This window comes from Podarcis tiliguerta (genome assembly GCF_965153285.1).
Source record: "Podarcis tiliguerta genome assembly, chromosome: 4".
Taxonomy (NCBI): domain Eukaryota; kingdom Metazoa; phylum Chordata; class Lepidosauria; order Squamata; family Lacertidae; genus Podarcis; species Podarcis tiliguerta.
Window position 1 is genome coordinate 423,935 of NC_139537.1, and position 18,534 is coordinate 442,468.

General features: G+C 49.7%; 2 protein-coding genes across 2 annotated transcripts in view; both read left to right on the forward strand.

Annotated features, from left to right (window-relative positions):
• Positions 1-18,534, forward strand: part of HPX (hemopexin) — a 512,404-nt gene that overhangs the window by 141,895 nt on the left and 351,975 nt on the right. The gene's annotated exons all lie outside the window — the stretch shown is intronic.
• LOC310675686 (uncharacterized protein) lies at positions 7,491-16,847 on the forward strand. The gene is made up of 4 exons (XM_083436697.1): positions 7,491-7,688; positions 11,836-12,328; positions 15,365-15,446; positions 16,164-16,847. Exons 2-4 carry the CDS (start codon positions 11,927-11,929, stop codon positions 16,769-16,771), a joined length of 1,092 nt encoding a protein of 363 aa, XP_083292823.1. The 5' UTR covers positions 7,491-7,688; positions 11,836-11,926; the 3' UTR covers positions 16,772-16,847.

The window sequence follows — 18,534 nt, forward strand, 5'->3', positions numbered from 1 at the left end:
ACATTCCTAGCCCACTTTCCTCCCAGGAACTCAAAGTGGCCTTCATGGTTCTCCTTGCCACCAATTTTTATCTTCTCAGCAGCCCTGCCAAGTAGGCTAGGCTGGCCCAAGGTCCACCAGGGAGCTTCATGTCTGAGTGGGGATTCGAACCCTGCTCTCCCAGCTCCTCCTAGTCCAGCCCTCCAACCACTACACCTCTGCCTGGCTCCATCTTGCATCTCTCCAGCTGCCCATTGCCAGCTCCCCCTTCTCCCCCTTCATGGGGGTCTCTCTGGCTCCAAGGCAGTCTGCACCACCTCCCTCAGGTTCTGCTCCTCTTCTGGGACCCCTTGAGCCTTGGAGGTCCCTCCTAGGGGTCTCCTCCCGCTCCAGGAAGGGCAGGGCTGTCCTAAGAAGATGAGGCAGAGCAGCCCTTGAACGGCTGGCAATGCTTCTCTTTCCTTTGGGCTGGAGCGTTGGATATAGCAAGGGATATGGCATAGCCGGAGAAGGGGCTTCCGCCCAGAGCCAAGGCCAAGCAGATGTCTCCAGGAAGCCCACCAGCAACAGCCCACTCCTGTGGCCTGTCCTCCCGCAGGTGCCTTCCATGCTAGACTGCCTCTCTAGCTGGAAGCTCTAGACAGCTAGGTATGATTATAACCAGAGATACTCTCCTCCTCCTCCTGTGAAGAGAGGTGACCCCCGTTCCAAACTGGCAAGCCTGTTGTCCTTGCTGCATCTTGTGGCTTCCAATTTCACCAACCAATTAAACATTATGAGAATAAAGTTCCCATCCATGTTAATAATGACCCAAAGTTCTCCCCTCTCCCTTTTTATTTCATTTGTTTCATGAAATTTATACACTGCTTGACTGCATGAATGAGGGAGCCAGGCTCTCTGGGTCCTGGCATGGCTGTAGCTCTTGAACCCAGAGCACCTGGGGCCTCCTTTCTCTCTCTGCCAGCCCTTCGTGCTCTGGGTTGCCTCTTTCAGGCTCTGATGATGTCCTTTCAGGTCACTGAACTGCAGAGAGACAGAAGGAATTGGTCACGATGGGCCAGCAAGGATCAATTAGGTTCCACATATTTCTTTTTTTTAAAAAAAAATATTTATTAAAAGTTTAAAGATTACAAAAAAAAGTAAGAAAAAGAAAAAAACACGATACAAATCAATACATTACAATACATAGAAAGAAAACAAAAAACACAATACATCAAAACAAAAACAAAAACCGTTAAAAACACATCCAATATTTCCATATCCTTATCTTTCATTAACTTGTTTCATCGACCTCCTCACCCCTCCTTTTTTTGTATTCTAGTTATTAATTATTTCAGCAAATCCTTTCCATCTTTCACTGATTTCTGTCATTTAATTATCTTAATTTATTTTAACCTTATCTTACCATTATAATCCTAAAAACTTATTTATACTTAACTCCTTATAATGTTTCTACTAAAGCCATATAATTTCATTCCAACATTTTTCTAACACTCATTAATTTTACAATATTTCTCTAAATAAATTTTTATAAACTTTTTTCAATCTTCTTCCACCGTCTCTTCTTCCTGGTCTCAGATTCTGTCAGTCCTTTCTATCAGTTCCATATAGTCCATCAACCTGGTGATCTTCTGTCCGAGGCTCTTAACTCTTCTCCATGTCCCTTCTGCAAATCTTCTTCGTATTTATGCATTTGTTGTTGTTGTTGTTTAGTCGTTCAGTCGTGTCCGACTCTTCGTGACCCCATGGACCAGAGCACGCCAGGCACTCCTGTCTTCCACTGCCACCCACAGTTTGGTCAGGTTCATGTTTGTAGCTTCAAGAACACTGTCTAACCATCTCGTCCTCTGTCGTCCCCTTCTCCTTGTGCCCTCCATCTTTCCCAACATCAGGGTCTTTTCCAGGGAGTCTTCTCTTCTCATGAGGTGGCCAGAGTATTGGAGCCTCAGCTTCACGATCTGTCCTTCCAGTGAGCACTCAGGGCTGATTTCCTTAAGAATGGATGCATTTGATCTTCTTGCAGCCCATGGGACTCTCAAGAGTCTCCTCCAGCACCATAATTCAAAAGCGTCAATTCTTCAACGATCCACCTTCTTGATGGTCCAGCTCTCACTTCCATACATCACTACTGGGAAAACCATAGCTTTTACTATACGGACCTTTGTTGGCAAGGTGATGTCTCTACTTTTTAAGATGCTGTCTAGGTTTGTCATTGCTTTCCTCCCAAGAAGCAGGCGTCTCTTAATTTCGTGGCTGCTGTCACCATCTGCAGTGATCATGGAGCCCAAGAAAGTAAAAGAATAGAATAGAATAGAATAGATTCTTTATTGTCATTACACAAGTGCAACATTGCACAGGTGCAACGAAATTGGATGCCATCCCTTAAAAACAACAAAAGCAAAACAACAACAACAACCAAACAAACCACATTCCAGCCACACCCACACCAACACCCATCAAACTCCCAGGTCACACTATCGAGTTACAGCATTCAAAAAGGCCACAGCTCTTGGATAGAAACTGTTTTTCAGTCTATTTGTCCTTGACTTGATGTTTCTATATCTCCTGCCAGAAGGCAGTAGTGCAAACAGACTGTGTCCCGGGTGAGATGAATCCTGCAGGATGTTGTTTGCTTTCCTAAGACAACGGGAACCGTACAGTTCTTCCAAAGATGGGAGAGGATGACCAATAATCCTTTGGGCTGTGGTTATGACCTTCTGGAGCACCTTCCTCTCCCTAGCTGTACAACTGGAGAACCAAGCACAAATACAGTATGTAAGAATGCTCTCTATGGAGCCTCGGTAGAAGGACACCAGCAGTCTCTCACTCAGATTGTTCTTCTTCAAAAGTCTGAGGAAATAAATTCTCTGCTGGGCCTTCTTCACCAGAGCAGTGGTATTTGCGCTCCAAGTCATGCCCTGATCGATAGTTACTCCCAAAAACCTGAATTCCGCCACCCTCTCCACCCGTTCCCCGTTGATATACAAGGGCTGAATGTCCGCCTTTTTTTTTCTGTAATCCACCACCAATTCCTTGGTCTTAGCCGTATTAAGAGCCAGATTGTTCTCTCCACACCAAACACAGAGCCGCTCCACCTCGTCCCGATAGGCGGACTCATCCCCTCCTGAAATGAGCCCTACCACCGTAGTGTCATCAGCAAACTTGATGATTTTGTTGCTGGAATAGATGGCTGTACAGTCATACGTATAGAGAGCATAGAGCAGGGGACTCAACACACAACCCTGTGGTGAGCCGGTGTTAAGGCTAAGGGCTGTGGACATATGTGACCCTACTCTAACCCTCTGAGAACGTTCTGACAAAAAATCCAAAACCCAGAGACAGATGGAGTTGGAGAGTCCAATCGCCTCTAGCTTGGACACCAGTCTATGGGGGAGGATAGTGTTAAAAGCAGAGCTAAAATCCACAAACAGCAGCCTCACATAACTCCCCGGCTGCTCCAGATGGGACAGAGCAGCATGGAGAGTGGTGGTGATAGCGTCTTCTGTGGATCTATTTGCCTTGTATGCAAACTGGTGGTTGTCAAAAGTTGATGGAAGACAGGAAATAATGTGACGGCGCACCAGTTTCTCAAAACACTTCATGATGATTGGAGTCAGTGCAACTGGTCTGTAGTCATTCAAACTACTGATTGTGGATTTTTTAGGCAGAGGGACAATAGTTGACGACTTCAGGCAGGGTGGGACAATAGACTGGTGTAAGGACTTATTGAAGATCTTAGTAAAGACCCTCGCCAGCTGATCCGCACAGCCCTTCAACACCTTTCCAGTGATGCCATCAGGTCCAGCCGCCTTCCTCTCACTGCCTCCATTTCCTCCCCTTCTATTTGCCAGGAGGTGATGGGACCAGTGGCCATGATCTTCGTTTTTTTGATGTTGAGCTTCAGACCATATTTTGCGCTCTCCTCTTTCACCCTCAATAAAAGGTTTTTTAATTCCTCCTCACTTTCTGCCATCAAGGTTGTGTCATCTGCATATCTGAGGTTGTTGATATTTCTTCCAGCAATCTTAATTCCGGCTAGGGATTCATCCAGCCCAGCCTTTCGCATGAAGAATTCTGCATATAAGTTAAATAAGCAGGGAGACAAAATACAGCCTTGTCGTACTCCTTTCCCAATTTTGAACCAATCAGTTGTTCCATATCCAGTTCTAACTGTAGCTTCTTGTCCCACATAGAGATTTCTCAGGAGACAGATGAGGTGATCAGGCACTCCCATTTCTTTAAGAACTTGCCATAGTTTGCTGTGGTCGACACAGTCAAAGGCTTTTGCATAGTCAATGAAGCAGAAGTAGATGTCTTTCTGGAACTCTCTAGCTTTCTCCATAATCCAGCGCATGTTTGCAATTTGGTCTCTGGTTCCCCTGCCTCTTCTAAATCCAGCTTGCACTTCTGGGAGTTCTCGGTCCACATACTGCTTGAGCCTTCCTTGAAGAATTTTAAGCATAACCTTGCTAGCGTGTGAAATGAGTGCAATTGTGCGGTAGTTGGAGCATTCTTTAGCACTGCCCTTCTTTGGGATTGGGATGTAGACTGACCTTCTCCAATCTTCTGGCCACTGCTGAGTTTTCCAAACTTGCTGGCACATTGAGTGTAGCACCTTAACAGCATCATCTTTTAAAATTTTAAATAGTTCAGCTGGAATACCATCACTTCCACTGGCCTTGTTATTTGCAGTGCTTTCTAAGGCCCATTTGACTTCACTCTCCAGGATGTCTGGCTCAAGGTCAGCAACCACACTACCTGGGGTGTACGAGACATCCATATCTTTCTGGTATAATTCCTCTGTGTATTCTTGCCACCTCTTCTTGATGTCTTAATGTGAACTTATTCAAGGATAATTATGAAAAATGTTGGACTGAAGTGAAAAAGGATTTAGAAGTATGGACAAATTTGAAGTTATCATTGTTAGGCCGAATTGCTGCGATAAAAATGAATGTGCTGCCAAGGATGTTATTTTTGTTCCAAACATTGCAAATTTTCGATAAGATGGATTGTTTCAAGAAGTGGCAGAAGGATATTTCTAGATTTGTTTGGCAGGGCAAGAAGCCTCGAATAAAATTTAAGATATTAACGGATGCTAAAGAAAGAGGTGGATTTGCCCTGCCAGACCTTAAACTTTATTATGAATCAGCTGCTTTTTGCTGGCTGAGAGAATGGCTGCTTCTTGAAAATACTGAAGTGTTGGATTTAGAAGGTTTTAACAATGTATTTGGTTGGCATGCATATTTGTGGTACGATAAGGTAAAAGTACATAAAGCATTTAAAAATCATATTGTTAGAAAAGCATTGTTTAATGTTTGGATAAGATTTAAGGATTGTCAGGAAAAAAAACCCCAAGATGGTTGTCACCAATGGAAGCGAAGGCACAGGAAAAACTCAATATGGAGGCCAAACTTACACAGCATGCCCTTCCACTGACCTCGTCTGAGGAGTTTGACCTACATGCCGCCGCTCTAGGGCCAGGGACTCCCAGTTTTGCCCTTTAACGGGCCCTGCAAGCATGAATGCATCCCCCCAACTTGATGTTAGACTAAAGGCTACCTTGCCAAGGCCTAGAACCGCCACTCGAGGCCCTAAGGGGCCTCACCGCCAAGTCCCACAACTGAGGACCAATCAAACCCCGCAATCTATCCAGTCCCCAAGGGCTCATCACAAGTCGTGGAGCCAGAAGTCATTGCCCAGTGGGGTCAGGTGCACCCCGTCCCCCCGGAATAGGTCAACTCTATCTGCTGTGATGGTGGGATGTGGGATAGAGAACCCACCAATTTGGCGCATGGTGTTGCGCATGGCCCTGCTAATTTTACTCACTGCGTAATTGAGGCGAGAGGGATTGGAAGCCCCCCTCCAGTGAAGACGGGGTAGGAGATTGGACCAGCCGATGGTCATTGATGGGTACAAGGCATGCAGGCTTTTTAAATCTGCCCTTGCAGCAAGGGCAAGGGCAATGCCTTTTTGCTCCACTAGATCATTCTCCCCCGCATGTATAATCAAGACCCTTGGAGGGCCATGGGTCGCTGCGGCACTACGCAGCATGGGCATCAAGCTCTGCCATGCATGCCCCGCTGGGCCATCCAACAAAAGCATACCTTGGGGTGGATGTTAAGGTTATGGCCACGATTTTGAGACTGTGCATAATCCGCTGCCCAATGGACAATGCTGTGGCCTATAACCCAGATCTTCATGGTGGGCAAACCTGTAAGACAATTAAATTGCAAGTGATAAGGAGGAGGACCCGGGACGAATGTGACTTTTGTAGGCTGTCGAGCGCCAGCGCCCCAGTGTCTTGATGTGTGTGGGGTCCCAACCCTGTATCACCGCTGAAGTAGCAGCCCTGATATGAAACGAGTGCCCGGAATATTCCTGGGGACTAACACCGCAAGCCAATAAGGCTTTGCGTAAAACCGCTGTGAATTGTGATCGCGTCAACGGGCGCATGTTTGAGTGAATAAAGAAAGGGCCCTTGCACTGGGGCCGGACCCTGAAGAAGCGGTGTATGTTGCGATATGGGCAGGGGCCCGCCTGTTCCGTTGGGGACAGCGCGAGCGTGACCCCTTTCCGCAACTCAGTTTTTGAGGACCGAATCTTAACATTCAACATATGCCCAGAGAACTTGATGTCGTTGTCTGCCAACCCTGATTGCAGGGGCCCAGCCAAACACTCCCCAATGCGCATGGCACCAAAAAAGGCTAGGGAAAATGCTGCCCGAAAGAGACGCGTTTCAAAATTTGACCAGCAGATCTCTGGAAGTTTTTTCCAAATTAGATAAAGTATGTCTATGGTGATAGAATGCAGTTGCGTATATTCTTTTTAAGCCGGATGCCAGGAGGCGGACCGCTTTTTCTTCTTAGGAAGGGCCCTGTAGGGACTGGCATCAGAGGTGGAGGGGCCATCATCCCTCACTTTTTTATTAGAGATAATTAACTTTATCTTCCACCTTGTAGCAGGAAACCCCCCCCCATTCTTTTACACTCAACGTAACCCTAACCCTAACCCTAACCATCCTGATGGGCTCAGACTCACCACTATCATGAACACAATGGACTGCATAAGGTTGTATATTCAGAGCAGACGGCGACAAAGGGATCGTGGCCGGATTCCCCTCAGGGGGCAGGAAACTGCGCCCTTTCCTTTGTTATCCACAAATGACTCATGGGAGGGGGAGAGAGGGACTCTGGCCAGGTGTCAGGGTGCTCAGATTACCTGCACGACCCCTCCCCGACTCCTCCTGATTTTAATGTAATCATGATGTCACTATAATGTACTTCTAGGGGTGTAACCCAGGGGATTAGGAGCTAATAAAAGTTGGGGTCTCCTTTTGTTCCGGGCTTCCATCTTGCTTTACCTTGTGGGCGGTGGGAGTCCTGTCGCGACAGTCTTTTCTTCAATAAAGACCGAGCCTACTGGCTGATGTTTTGCTCCGAACTTGCTCTGGTTGGTGTCTTTGTTTTGTCCAAGGGAGCCCTCGTATCATATTTTCCGTTAACAGCCTGGAAGACAAGGCCCTTTTTTAAACCCTGTGGGCTGCCTTTACTGCATTGCTAGGGGTACCCCTCGATGCGGATCTTGGGGTGCCCACCCCTACGGCACCAAGAGAGTGCGAGGGGGAGCCTTCTCTTTGGTCAGCAGCCACGGCTAGAGACATAATGCACCTTGAAGCAAGTCAACCACTACTAAGACCTACAAATACCTAAGTATGATGGCAGTTTGTTGTATTTGTTTTTGTTTGTTTGTTCCCAGAAGGAAGAACAGCAAAAGAGGCTTGAGCTCAGGGGTCAGTCTCTTTTCTTTTGGCCTTAGGCCCACCCCCGGCCGGCCGGCCATTTGTCCTCCCTGGCCGAGGGCGGGTCAAAGGCCAGCTCAAGCAGGTGGGTGGCACCCGCCCAGGTGAGCCTCGCTTGGTGCCGCAAACCCCTAACCCTGTGGGGAAGGGAGGGCAGATGTTATCTCCTGTCTGGCAGGTTACTTGATTGGATTGCCTGGGGAGCCTGGCCAGTCTTTCGTAATGACAAATACTTAGTTCCTGGGCCAGGTCACAGGCTCACACCCTATTCAAACACAGACATACCCTTAAGACAGGATTTGTGAAGGAAAAGACAATGGGGAGGCTTTTCCAGTTTGACCTTGCAGAGAAAACATTTGCTCAGTTTAGGAATCAAAATGGTTCCAAGTTGGCCTTCCTGTGCTGTTCTATGTATGTGCTTGGTTGGTACACTTATGAACATTATCATATATCTAAGACCATAAATTCCTATCATAGGGGGCAGTCGGAGGAGGAGGGGGAGGTGGGCCAGGCTGCTCTGTCGCCTTCACACGTGTCCGTTGGGGTGCCCTTTGCACTGTTACGGAAATTACGGGGGGGGGGGCACATCTTTAAAGTTGTTAAAATGTTACAAATATCAGGCATAAATGTATCCTTTCGACTTGACAGCTCAGGGAATCAACCCCTTTCCCAGTTTCCTCCACTTCAACACTATTTTGACCTTGGAAAAAGGACTCTTTTCTCTGCCACCTCCCCAAGCGTGAAGACATGTAGACACACCTCCTACCCCAGGAAGTGCCCAGAGGTGACAAGTGCTGAGCTGATTGTTGGCCAAGGAAAGCCTAACCCCATCACCGGACTTGCCTAGGGGTCCAGACACGCAAAGGTAGTTCTAAGGTAGTTCTCATAAAAAAAATGAGAGGCACAAATACAAGATGGGTGACACCTGGCTTGAGAGCAGTACATGTGAAAAGGATCTAGGAGTCTTGGTTGACCACAAACTTGACATGAGCCAACAGTGTGACGCGGCAGCTAAAGAAGCCAATGCAATTCTGGGCTGCATCAATAGGAGTATAGCATCTAGATTAAGGGAAGTAATAGTGCCACTGTATTCTGCTCTGGTCAGACCTCACCTGGAGTACTGTGTCCAGTTCTGGGCACCACAGTTCAAGAAGGACACTGACAAACTGGAACGTGTCCAGAGGAGGGCAACCAAAATGGTCAAAGGCCTGGAAACGATGCCTTATGAGGAATGGCTAAGGGAGCTGGGCATGTTTAGCCTGGAGAAGAGGAGGTTAAGGGGTGATATGATAGCCATGTTCAAATATATAAAAGGATGTCACATAGAGGAGGGAGAAAGGTTGTTTTCTGCTGCTCCAGAGAAGCGGACACGGAGCAATGGATGCAAACTACAAGAAAGAAGATTCCACCTAAACATTAGGAAGAACTTCCTGACAGTAAGAGCTGTTTGACAGTGGAATTTGCTGCCAAGGAGTGTGGTGGAGTCTCCTTCTTTGGAGGTTTTTAAGCAGAGGCTTGACAACCATATGTCAGGAGTGCTCTGATGGTGTTTCCTGCTTGGCAGGGGGTTGGACTCGATGGCCCTTGTGGTCTCTTCCAGCTCTATGATTCTATGATTCTATTGTGCTTTGGGTGCTGGGACTGGTGTTTGCCTAGGCTAATCCTATACCTGAGTCTTGCCCTGCCATGTCTGCTTATGCTAATCTTGTACCAAGGACTTGTCTGGACATATTTGCCAAAGCTAACCCCTCCCCTTTGGTGGCATGTCAGTGATTTAGCAGCGATGCTGTATGAACTGTATTCTGGGATATGGTGGGAAAGTTTTAGAAGTCCTTGTCATCCCATCCTTGGGGTTCAAAATTCCTCTTTGAACCTGTTGCGCAATGAACTTTGGTCTACAGCTATTTGCTCCGGTTGGTGGCTGGACTCCTTCCTTTATTCCGCAGGGACCCGCGGCCTCCGCTCAACCAGCTGGGGGACTCAGCAGCCTCACACCGAGATTTTTCCGTAACAGCAGGAACACCAGGCTGAATGCCAACCCAGCAGAACCCGAGCAATCAATATGGGGGGGGGGGCAGAAAAATTCGCACCAGGTACCACCTGACCTTGCTATGCCTCTGCAGGGGACAAGTCTCCCTTGGGAGGGGGTGGACTCTCCTTCCTTGCAGATTTCTAAGCAGAGATCAGAGGGCCATCTGCCATGGATGCAGATTCCTAGATGATCCTAGGACCCCATTCTATCCCCCCATTTCTGACTTCTAGGCTGAGTTTCCTTCCTTCCTGCAAAGCCCTTTTCCCTGCAAAGTGTTCCTCCGGTTTCTGGCCAAGGGAAGGAGATGCTCAGAGCCCCACCGATAGCCTCACCCCCCAAAGGAGATCTGGGCATTGAGGTAGCCAGGGGGGCAGCTGCCCCCCCCCCAAAATCCATAGAAAAAGAATAATCTTTGCCAAGCGAGAGAGGGCTGAGCTGGGGGACTCGGCTTGGCAAGGGTTAAAGGGAACCGAGCTGCCTTCCTAGAGAGGACAGGAAGGGGGGGCAGGTCCTCCAGAGCCAAGGCCCCTCCCTCCCCAGTCCTTTCCTGCCTCGCTGGCTCTGGTGAGTCTCCTCTCTCTCTGGGATCTGGTGCGTCTCCTCTCTCTCTGGGATCTGGTGAGTCTCCTCTCTCTCTGGGATCTGGTGCGTCTCCTCTCTCTCTGGGATCTGGTGCGTCTCCTCTCTCTCTGGGATCTGGTGAGTCTCCTCTCTCTCTGGGATCTGGTGCGTCTCCTCTCTCTCTGGGATCTGGGGAGTCTCCTCTCTCTCCCGGGATCTGGTGAGTCTCCTCTCTCCCGGGATCTGGAGAGTCTCCTCTCTCTCTGGGATCTGGTGCGTCTCCTCTCTCTCTGGGATCTGGTGCGTCTCCTCTCTCTCTGGGATCTGGTGAGTCTCCTCTCTCTCTGGGATCTGGTGGGGGTCCCAGGGCTGCAGCAGGGGAGGGGGCCTGGGGGGCCTGATCTGCTCCTGCAGGGGGGGGGATCCCAAGTCTGGAAGGAGAGGGTCCTGCCAGGGAGGGGCTGGGTCTGCCACGCTCTCCTTCCTGCAGAGCAGAGGATCCCAAACTCAGTTGGCCTTTCAGAAAAACAATGTCTCCCACGACATCTCCTTATTCAGACAAAGGAGTCCCTGGGACTTTAACTCAGTGTGACGTCGCTCAGCGTCATTGCAGAACAGAGGAAACGTGCAAATGGTTTTTGAAAGCTGGACGAGGAGGTGGACTAGACACCCCCCCAAAAAAAAAAACCCCACAGGGAGGGAGGAAGAAAAGTGGGAGAGAAAGGCCAGGAATAAAGAGAGGGATCCCAGCTCAGAGTCTGGCTGCTGCATTGGGGACCAGTTTCCCAGTGTCTCCCAGGGCAGCTCCCCACGGAGGCCAGTGCAGCAATCCCCTCGCACCCAGAGCAGGGCATCCCAGGACCACATCCTCTCTGGCCCAAAGGGGTTGTTGCTGGCAAAGCAGCCGGAAATGGGCGCTGCTACTCCCTGAGCCTCCAGGGACCTGGGCATCAATGGCTGTGCGTGTGTTCAGCCATCTAAGAGAATAATAATAATAATAAATTAGCTGCCTAAATTTCAAAGGAGATGTGTTTGGAGAGTCCAAGTGCAAGAAAAGGAGACGGATGCAGGGGGGAAATGTGCCCTGAAGTGGGGGTGGGGGGAGAGCAACTCCTGAGGACCCCCAGGTGAGGACCCCCACTAGAGCCACGCACCCATTTTTCACAAGATACAAATGACCCCCTTGTCAGTCAGTTCTGACTTCATGCATTGACTGGAAGGGAGGAGCAACCAGGCTGATTCATCTCCCAGAAATCCCTTCCGTTGCCTCCACATTCTGCATTGCAATCTTCTTTCTAGGAGAGCTAGAGGAGTCTTCTTCTTCTTCTCCTCTGTCTTTTCAAAAAGATATTTCATGGTCCAGTCTAGCCCTGGTTCCAGCAAGACTCATCCATGCTTGTTCAGGGATCCTGTTTCTTCTCCCGACCTACAAGTTCTGTAACAGAACAATGTATTTGCTTTGTAGGATTTGCTAGAGCTTCTCATTAAGACGGACAGAACTTGGCAGAAGACCAAAGGGTTCCTTCCGATCTCTTAGAGACTTGCTGAGAGCACAGATGGATGAGCAAGACCCAGCTGGCCCTGAAGCAGGAAGAGGCCATGCCATCCAAACTGGGAGCAGTGGGGGGTTCTGGGAAAACTCTGTGCTGAAGATCCTGGGTGAGGAGGACACCCTCCGCTCAGAGGTGCAGAGCCAGCAGTTTGGGAGGTTCTGCTGCCAGAAGGCCAAAGGACCTCGAGAGGTTTGCAGCCGACTCTACCACCTTGACCGTCAGTGGCTGAAGCCAGAAAGGCACACGAAAGCTGAGATGCTGGACCTGGTGATCTTGGAGCAGTTCCTGGCTGTCCTTCCCCCGGAGATGGAGAGCTGGGTGAGGGACTGTGGAGCGGAGACCAGTTCCCAGGCGGTGGCCCTGGCCGAAGGTTTCCTCCTGAGTCAGGCAGAGGAGAGAAAGCAGGTGAGAGAGACTTTCCTCTGGATACGATCTTGACCAGAGCCAGGGCCTTTTCGGATGTGGCTCCGTCCTGGTGGAACGCTCTCTCACAAGAGACCAGGGCACTGCAGGATTTGACATCTTTCCTCAGAGCATGCAAGACAGAGCTGTTCCGCCAGGCCTTTGTCCAGGGTTCAGTCTGATTCTTTTCTTTCAGTACAAGAATAAGCATTCAAGAGGCTTCCTAGCCCGCTCACACCTCCTTTATAAGACCAGGGGTAACAGTAGTTGGCCCTAGCGAATATGAACCACTCTCAATTTCACTTGACTTGATCATGGATGGAGGACTTGACCTGGCATGTGTAACAGAGACTTGGTTGGATGAAGCAGATGGGCCTGTCCTTGCCGCTGCTTGTCCACCAGGTTTCTCTTACGCACAGCAACCCAGGTCATGTGGGCGGGGAGGGGGGGTTGAAGTGATTTTTAGGAAGTCATTAGTTTGCACCAGGCGTCCTATTGGGAAGACCCAGTTCTCTGAGTGCATGTTCTGGAAGTTGGGCAATAGGGGCAGTACAGGATTCCTTTTGGTGTACCGACCTCCCCGCTGCACCAAGGATTCCCTGCCCGAGCTGCTTCAGGTTGTGGCGGATATTCTCCTGGAGACACCTAGCTTGGTTGTCCTAGGGGATTTTAATATTCATGCGGACACGACCTTACAAGGGGCCGCTCGGGACTTCGTGGAAAGCATGGCCTCCATGGGGCTGTCCCTGAATAAGTTTGGCCCAACCCATAGTCGCGGACATGCCTTGGACCTGGTGTTTACCTCTATGGATGTTGGTGATCTGACACTAAGTAAAAGCGAAATGAAAGAAGTGCCATGGTCAGATCACTTCCTGGTGCCACTGGACTTCTCCGCGACCCTTCCCCTCTGCAGGGAGGTGGGACCGATTCAGATGGTCCGCCCCTTAATGGATCCGAATGGTTTCCAGAGAGTGGTAGGGGATGCTTTATCCCATGTTGATGGCCTTTCAGCTGATTCCTGGTGACCCGCTGGAATGTGGAGTTAACCAGGGCTATTGACTGTTTGGCTCCAAAGCGCCCTCTCCGATTGCATGGAGCCCGGGCAGCCCCGTGGTTTACCACGGATCTGAGGGCAATGAAACAATCGTTGAGACGGCTAGAGCGCCGGTGGCTGATGACCCATTCTGAAGCTGACCGGACACAGGTTAGAGCTCAATGTCGAGCCTACCAAGTGGCAGTAGCGACGGCGAAGAAGACTTTCTTCACCGCCTCTATTGCATCTGCAGAAAACAGCAGCAGGAGACTTTCAGGTGGTCCGCAATTTAGCGGAACCACCTGCTACATCTGGGCCCAGTACGGGCCACATGATCCCCTGCAATGATTTTGCAAAGTTTTTTGCAGATAAAGTCGCTCACATTCGGGAAGATGTGGACGCCACCGTGGGAGCAGGGCCGGGGCGGGAGAGTGCTAGAGTTTTGTCTAGTCACGTTGAGTGGGATCAATTCCAATCTGTTACCTCCGAGGATGTGGACAGGCTGCTTGGACGAGTGAAACCAACCACCTGTCTCCTTGATCCTTGCCCATCCTGGCTTATAAAAGCTAGCCGGGAAGGGCTGGGCGATGGGCTTCGTGGGGTGGTGAATGCTTCCCTCCGTGAGGGAGCCTTCCCAGACCCGCTGAAAGAGGCGGTTATTAAACCGCTTCCTAAAAAACCATCTTTAGATGCGGCCACGATGGCCAACTATCGCCCAGTCTCAAATCTTCCATTCTTGGACAAGGTGATTGAGCGAGTGGTTGCTGAACAACTCCAGGTACGCCTGGAAGTAGCGGACAATTTGGATCCCTTCCAGTCGGGATTCAAGCCTCATCACGGGACTGAAACTGCCTTGGTCGCACTGGTTGATGTTCTCCGGCGGGCTAGGGACAAAGGTGAGAGCTGTTTCCTAGTTCTGCTGGATCTCTCAGCGGCGTTTGATACCATCGACCATAACATCCTTCTGGAGCGTCTTGAGGGGCTGGGAGCTGGGGGCACTGTCATACAATGGTTCCATTCCTTCCTCCTGGGCCGTGTTCAGAAAGTGGTGGTGGGGGATGAGTGTTCAGACCCCTGGGCTCTCACTTGTGGGGTGCCTCAGGGTTCTGTCCTCTCCCCCATGCTTTTCAACATCTACATGCAGCCGCTGGGAGAGATCATCAGGGGGTTTGGGCTGGGTGTTCATCAGTATGCGGATGATACCCAGCTCTACCTGTCTTTCAAATCAGAACCAGTGAAGGCGGTGACGGTCCTGTGTGAGTGTCTAGAGGCAGTTGGTTGGTGGATGGATGGTGGCTAACAGATTGAGATTGAATCCTGACAAGACAGAAGTACTGTTTTGGGGGGACAGGAGGCGGGCAGGTGTGGAGGATTCCCTGGTCCTGAATGGGGTCACTGTGTCCCTGAAGGACCAGGTGCACAGCCTGGGAGTCATTTTGGACTCACAGCTGTCCATGGAGGCACAGGTTAAATCCATGTCCAGGGCAGCTGTGTACCAGCTCCACCTGGTAGGCAGGCTGAGACTCTACCTGCCCGTGGACTGTCTCACCAGAGTGGTGCATGCTCTGGTTATATCCCGCTTGGACTACTGCAATGCGCTCTACGTGGGGCTACCTTTGAAGGTGACCCGGAAACTACAACTAATCCAGAATGCAGCAGCCAGACTGGTGACTGGGAGCGGCCGCCGAGTTCTTATGTTAGTGTGTTCTTATGTTCTTTGTATACTGTTTTAGATTTATGATGTTAGCCACCAAAAGATTGGCTCTGTCCAGGGAGGGTGGAGTACAAATACAAAATTATTATTATTATTATTATTATTATTATTAGGGGCTCCAAAAAGGATGGAGAACATCCCATAATGCTCTGCTGATGGCCCATCCGTTTTCCTGGAAGGCATCCATGGAATGAGATCTCACACCCTTAAAGTTTTTTACTTTTCCATTCTCTTTCTGCTATTTCTTGTCATTCATTTCATTTTCTGTTTTGAATCCTTGTTGCTCTTTCAGGAAAAGGATCTCTTTGCAGAAATGGACCTGGATTCCTGTGAGGCAGAGAGGCCTCCGTTGGACACCAGAGAGAGGCCACTGGGTAAGGAGGAAGGCGGTTTTTCTCCATTTGGTCTCATTCTGTTGGTTTCCCATATAATCTCTGGGTTCTTTTCATCAAGTTTTTTTTTTGGGGGGGGGGAGTTGGGAGGAATCATAGAATCATAGAGTTGGAAGAGACCACAAGGGCCTTCGAGTCCAACCCCCTGCCAAGCAGGAAACACCATCAGAGCACTCCTGACATATGGTTGTCAAGCCTCTGCTTAAAGACCTCCAAAGAAGGAGACTCCACCACACTCCTTGGCAGCAAATTCCACTGTCGAACAGCTCTTACTGTCAGGAAGTTCTTCCTAATGTTTAGGTGGAACCTTCTTTCTTGTAGTTTGGATCCATTGCTCCGTGTCCGCTTCTCTGGAGCAGCAGAAAACAACCTTTCTCCCTCCTCTATGTGACATCCTTTTATATATTTGAACATGGCTATCATATCACCCCTTAACCTCTTCTCCAGGCTAAACATGCCCAGCTCCCTTAGCCGTTCCTCATAAGGCATCGTTTCCAGGCCTTTGACCATTTTGGTTGTAGGGTCGAGAGGAGGAGAGATGTATTTCTGCATGACTAACATATGAAATGGGCACAAATGTCCAAATGCACTCAGCAGGTAAGGCTTTCTCAAAGGCCCATCTGTAGTTAGAGATGCCCTGTTTCACCTGTGAGAGACATGGGCACTTCTGGCATCCTGCTTATCTGTTTTCTCTTTCAGGAGACAGAATGATGCCGGCAAGGCCTCCTGATCCAGCTTCTCAAGGGAGCAGAAGGGAAGCAGCGGCTGTGGAACCAGATCAGGTCAGGGAAGCTGCCTTGTGGGGACAGAGGCCGAGGGATGGAGCAATGTCATGGACTGGTTGGGCACAGAGGAATGGTGGGAGGAAGCAGCCGGGGAACCAGGAAGGGAAGACGTCTCAGAGTCCAAGGAGTGGAAGTGGTGGAAGGATGAGCGGTCAGAGGGAGAAGAGGGAGAAGCCTGGGAAGAGGAGGTGTCAGAAGCTGAAGGGGCAACAGGGCTTAGTGAGCTGGGAGACTCTGTGGCAGAATGCAGTCCAGAATCAGAGGCAGAAGAGGAAGGAGGCGAGTGGGAGAGGAAGGTCGAGAGGCAGAGGTGAGTCAGGAGAAGGAGGAGCCACCGGGGGCTCCCTCTCCTGCCAGAATCCACCCTCCCTGCTTGTCTCTCAGAGCCAGGAGACGTCTGACAATGGAGGAGCAAAGGCAGGCTGCAGACTGGTGCACTGTTGGATCACTTGCCAGAAACCCCAGAGAGGAGGGGACTTGGAAAGCTGTGGGGAGCCAGGGGCCTTCTCTTTTGGCAGCTGATTTCATGGAGGAAGACCCTGTCATGGAATTCTACTCAGTATTGATCCAGGCAGAACTCCAATGTATAGTTAGCAGAGTGAAAACGTAAAGACGTTGCATGATTCCCCAAAATAGACCAGAGGCAATTGTATTTCACCCAGCAGAGCTTTACTGCTACTGAAGACAAATGAGCATAATGGTCCCAAATCCAAAACATTCAGGATTGGCCCTGTCCATAAGAAATCCAGTTGCAGCAAATTTCCCACAACTTATAATAAGTTTAAACCTCAACACTCAGCATACTATGTACAGAACATCAGAAGGAAGAGAGAGAGAGAGAGAGAGAGAGAGAGAGAGAGAGAGAAAGTGAAACCCAGGCTCCTTCTGGCCTCTTCTTATAGTCAGCATGACCTTGACAGAAGACATAACAGAACCGCTTTAACCCAGATGTACTCAGGCTGCGAGGGTCCTTGTGCCAAAGGCCAAGCTCAGAAAGGGTGGCCTTAGGTCCCCAAAGATGATTTTCTGTGGGTATGAGCCAGGGACCAAGGGGTGGAGATTTGCCTATCCAACAGGCAATCAGTCCAGGATTCTGCTCAGCAGCAGAGCTGGATCTAGGAACATAGTGAGCTGGACCCATTGGTCCATCTAGTTCAGTATTGTCAGCGCTGACTGGCAGCATCTCTTCTGGGAGTTTCTCTCCCAGCCATACCTGGAAATGCTGGTTTCTGTGAGTAGAATGGATGGACACGCATAGACGGGAACCCTGATGTTCTTTCAGAGAGTCTGCAAGACTCTGCTGATGAGGAAGAGCTAGAGGTTGAACCTGCTGCTGAGGCACACAGTCCTGACCCAGAGCAGGTAGAGGGAAGAACTTCTCCTAAAGCTGTGAAGCTTGAACAGAGAAGTGCTCCTTCCTCACCCACAGCTTCTGCTGAGAAGTCTAAACAGCGCAGTAAGTCAGAGGGGGAGCTCTCTGAGGCCAAGGACGTTCTAGCTGGTCCTCGTGGGTCTGAGGGGGTATCGGAAACTGGGTTGAGATGTTCAGCTCACACAACAAAAGGTAAACCTCCTGACAGGTTTGCAGTCACAAGTGTGTGGGTTGGCATGGCACAGTGTGAACCCAAGAGTTTTGAGGATGTTCAGAAACTGCCTCAGGAAGAAGCCAGGAAATGGCATGAGGCAATGCAGAAGGAGATGAGCTCAATGGATTCTCTAGGTGTGTTCTCCCTCACAACGTTGCCAGTGGGCAAACAGGCCGTGAGCAGCCGCTGGGTTTACCGTCTTAAACCCACAGCAACAGGGGAACCACAGTACAAGGCTAGGCGAGTAGCCAGAGGGTTCACGCAGCAAAAGGGGCTGCATTTTACTGAGGTATATGCTCCTACTTCCAGAAGTGAAACTCTGCACATGCTCTTAGCCATTGCTACACAAAGGGTTTTTCAGGCGAATCACTTTGATGTGGATGTGGCCTATTTGAACTCAGAGCTCCAGGAGGATCTGTACATGCTTCCTCCTCCAGCGTTTGAGGGCAATGAGCCGAATACTGTATGGAGGCTTCACAAGTCCATTTATGGCTTAAAGCCTTAGAGAAGCTAGGTTTCAAGAAGAGTCTTGCTGACAGCTGCCTGTACCTTAAAGGGTCAGGAGAGTCACAGGAAATGTTGTTGATCTTTGTTGATGACATCATTCACATCTCAGGGACAAACAAACAGGTGCAGAAGTTTGCCAAAGAGCTTGGAAAATGGTTTCAGCTCAAAAACCTGGGTGTAGTAAGGATCTAC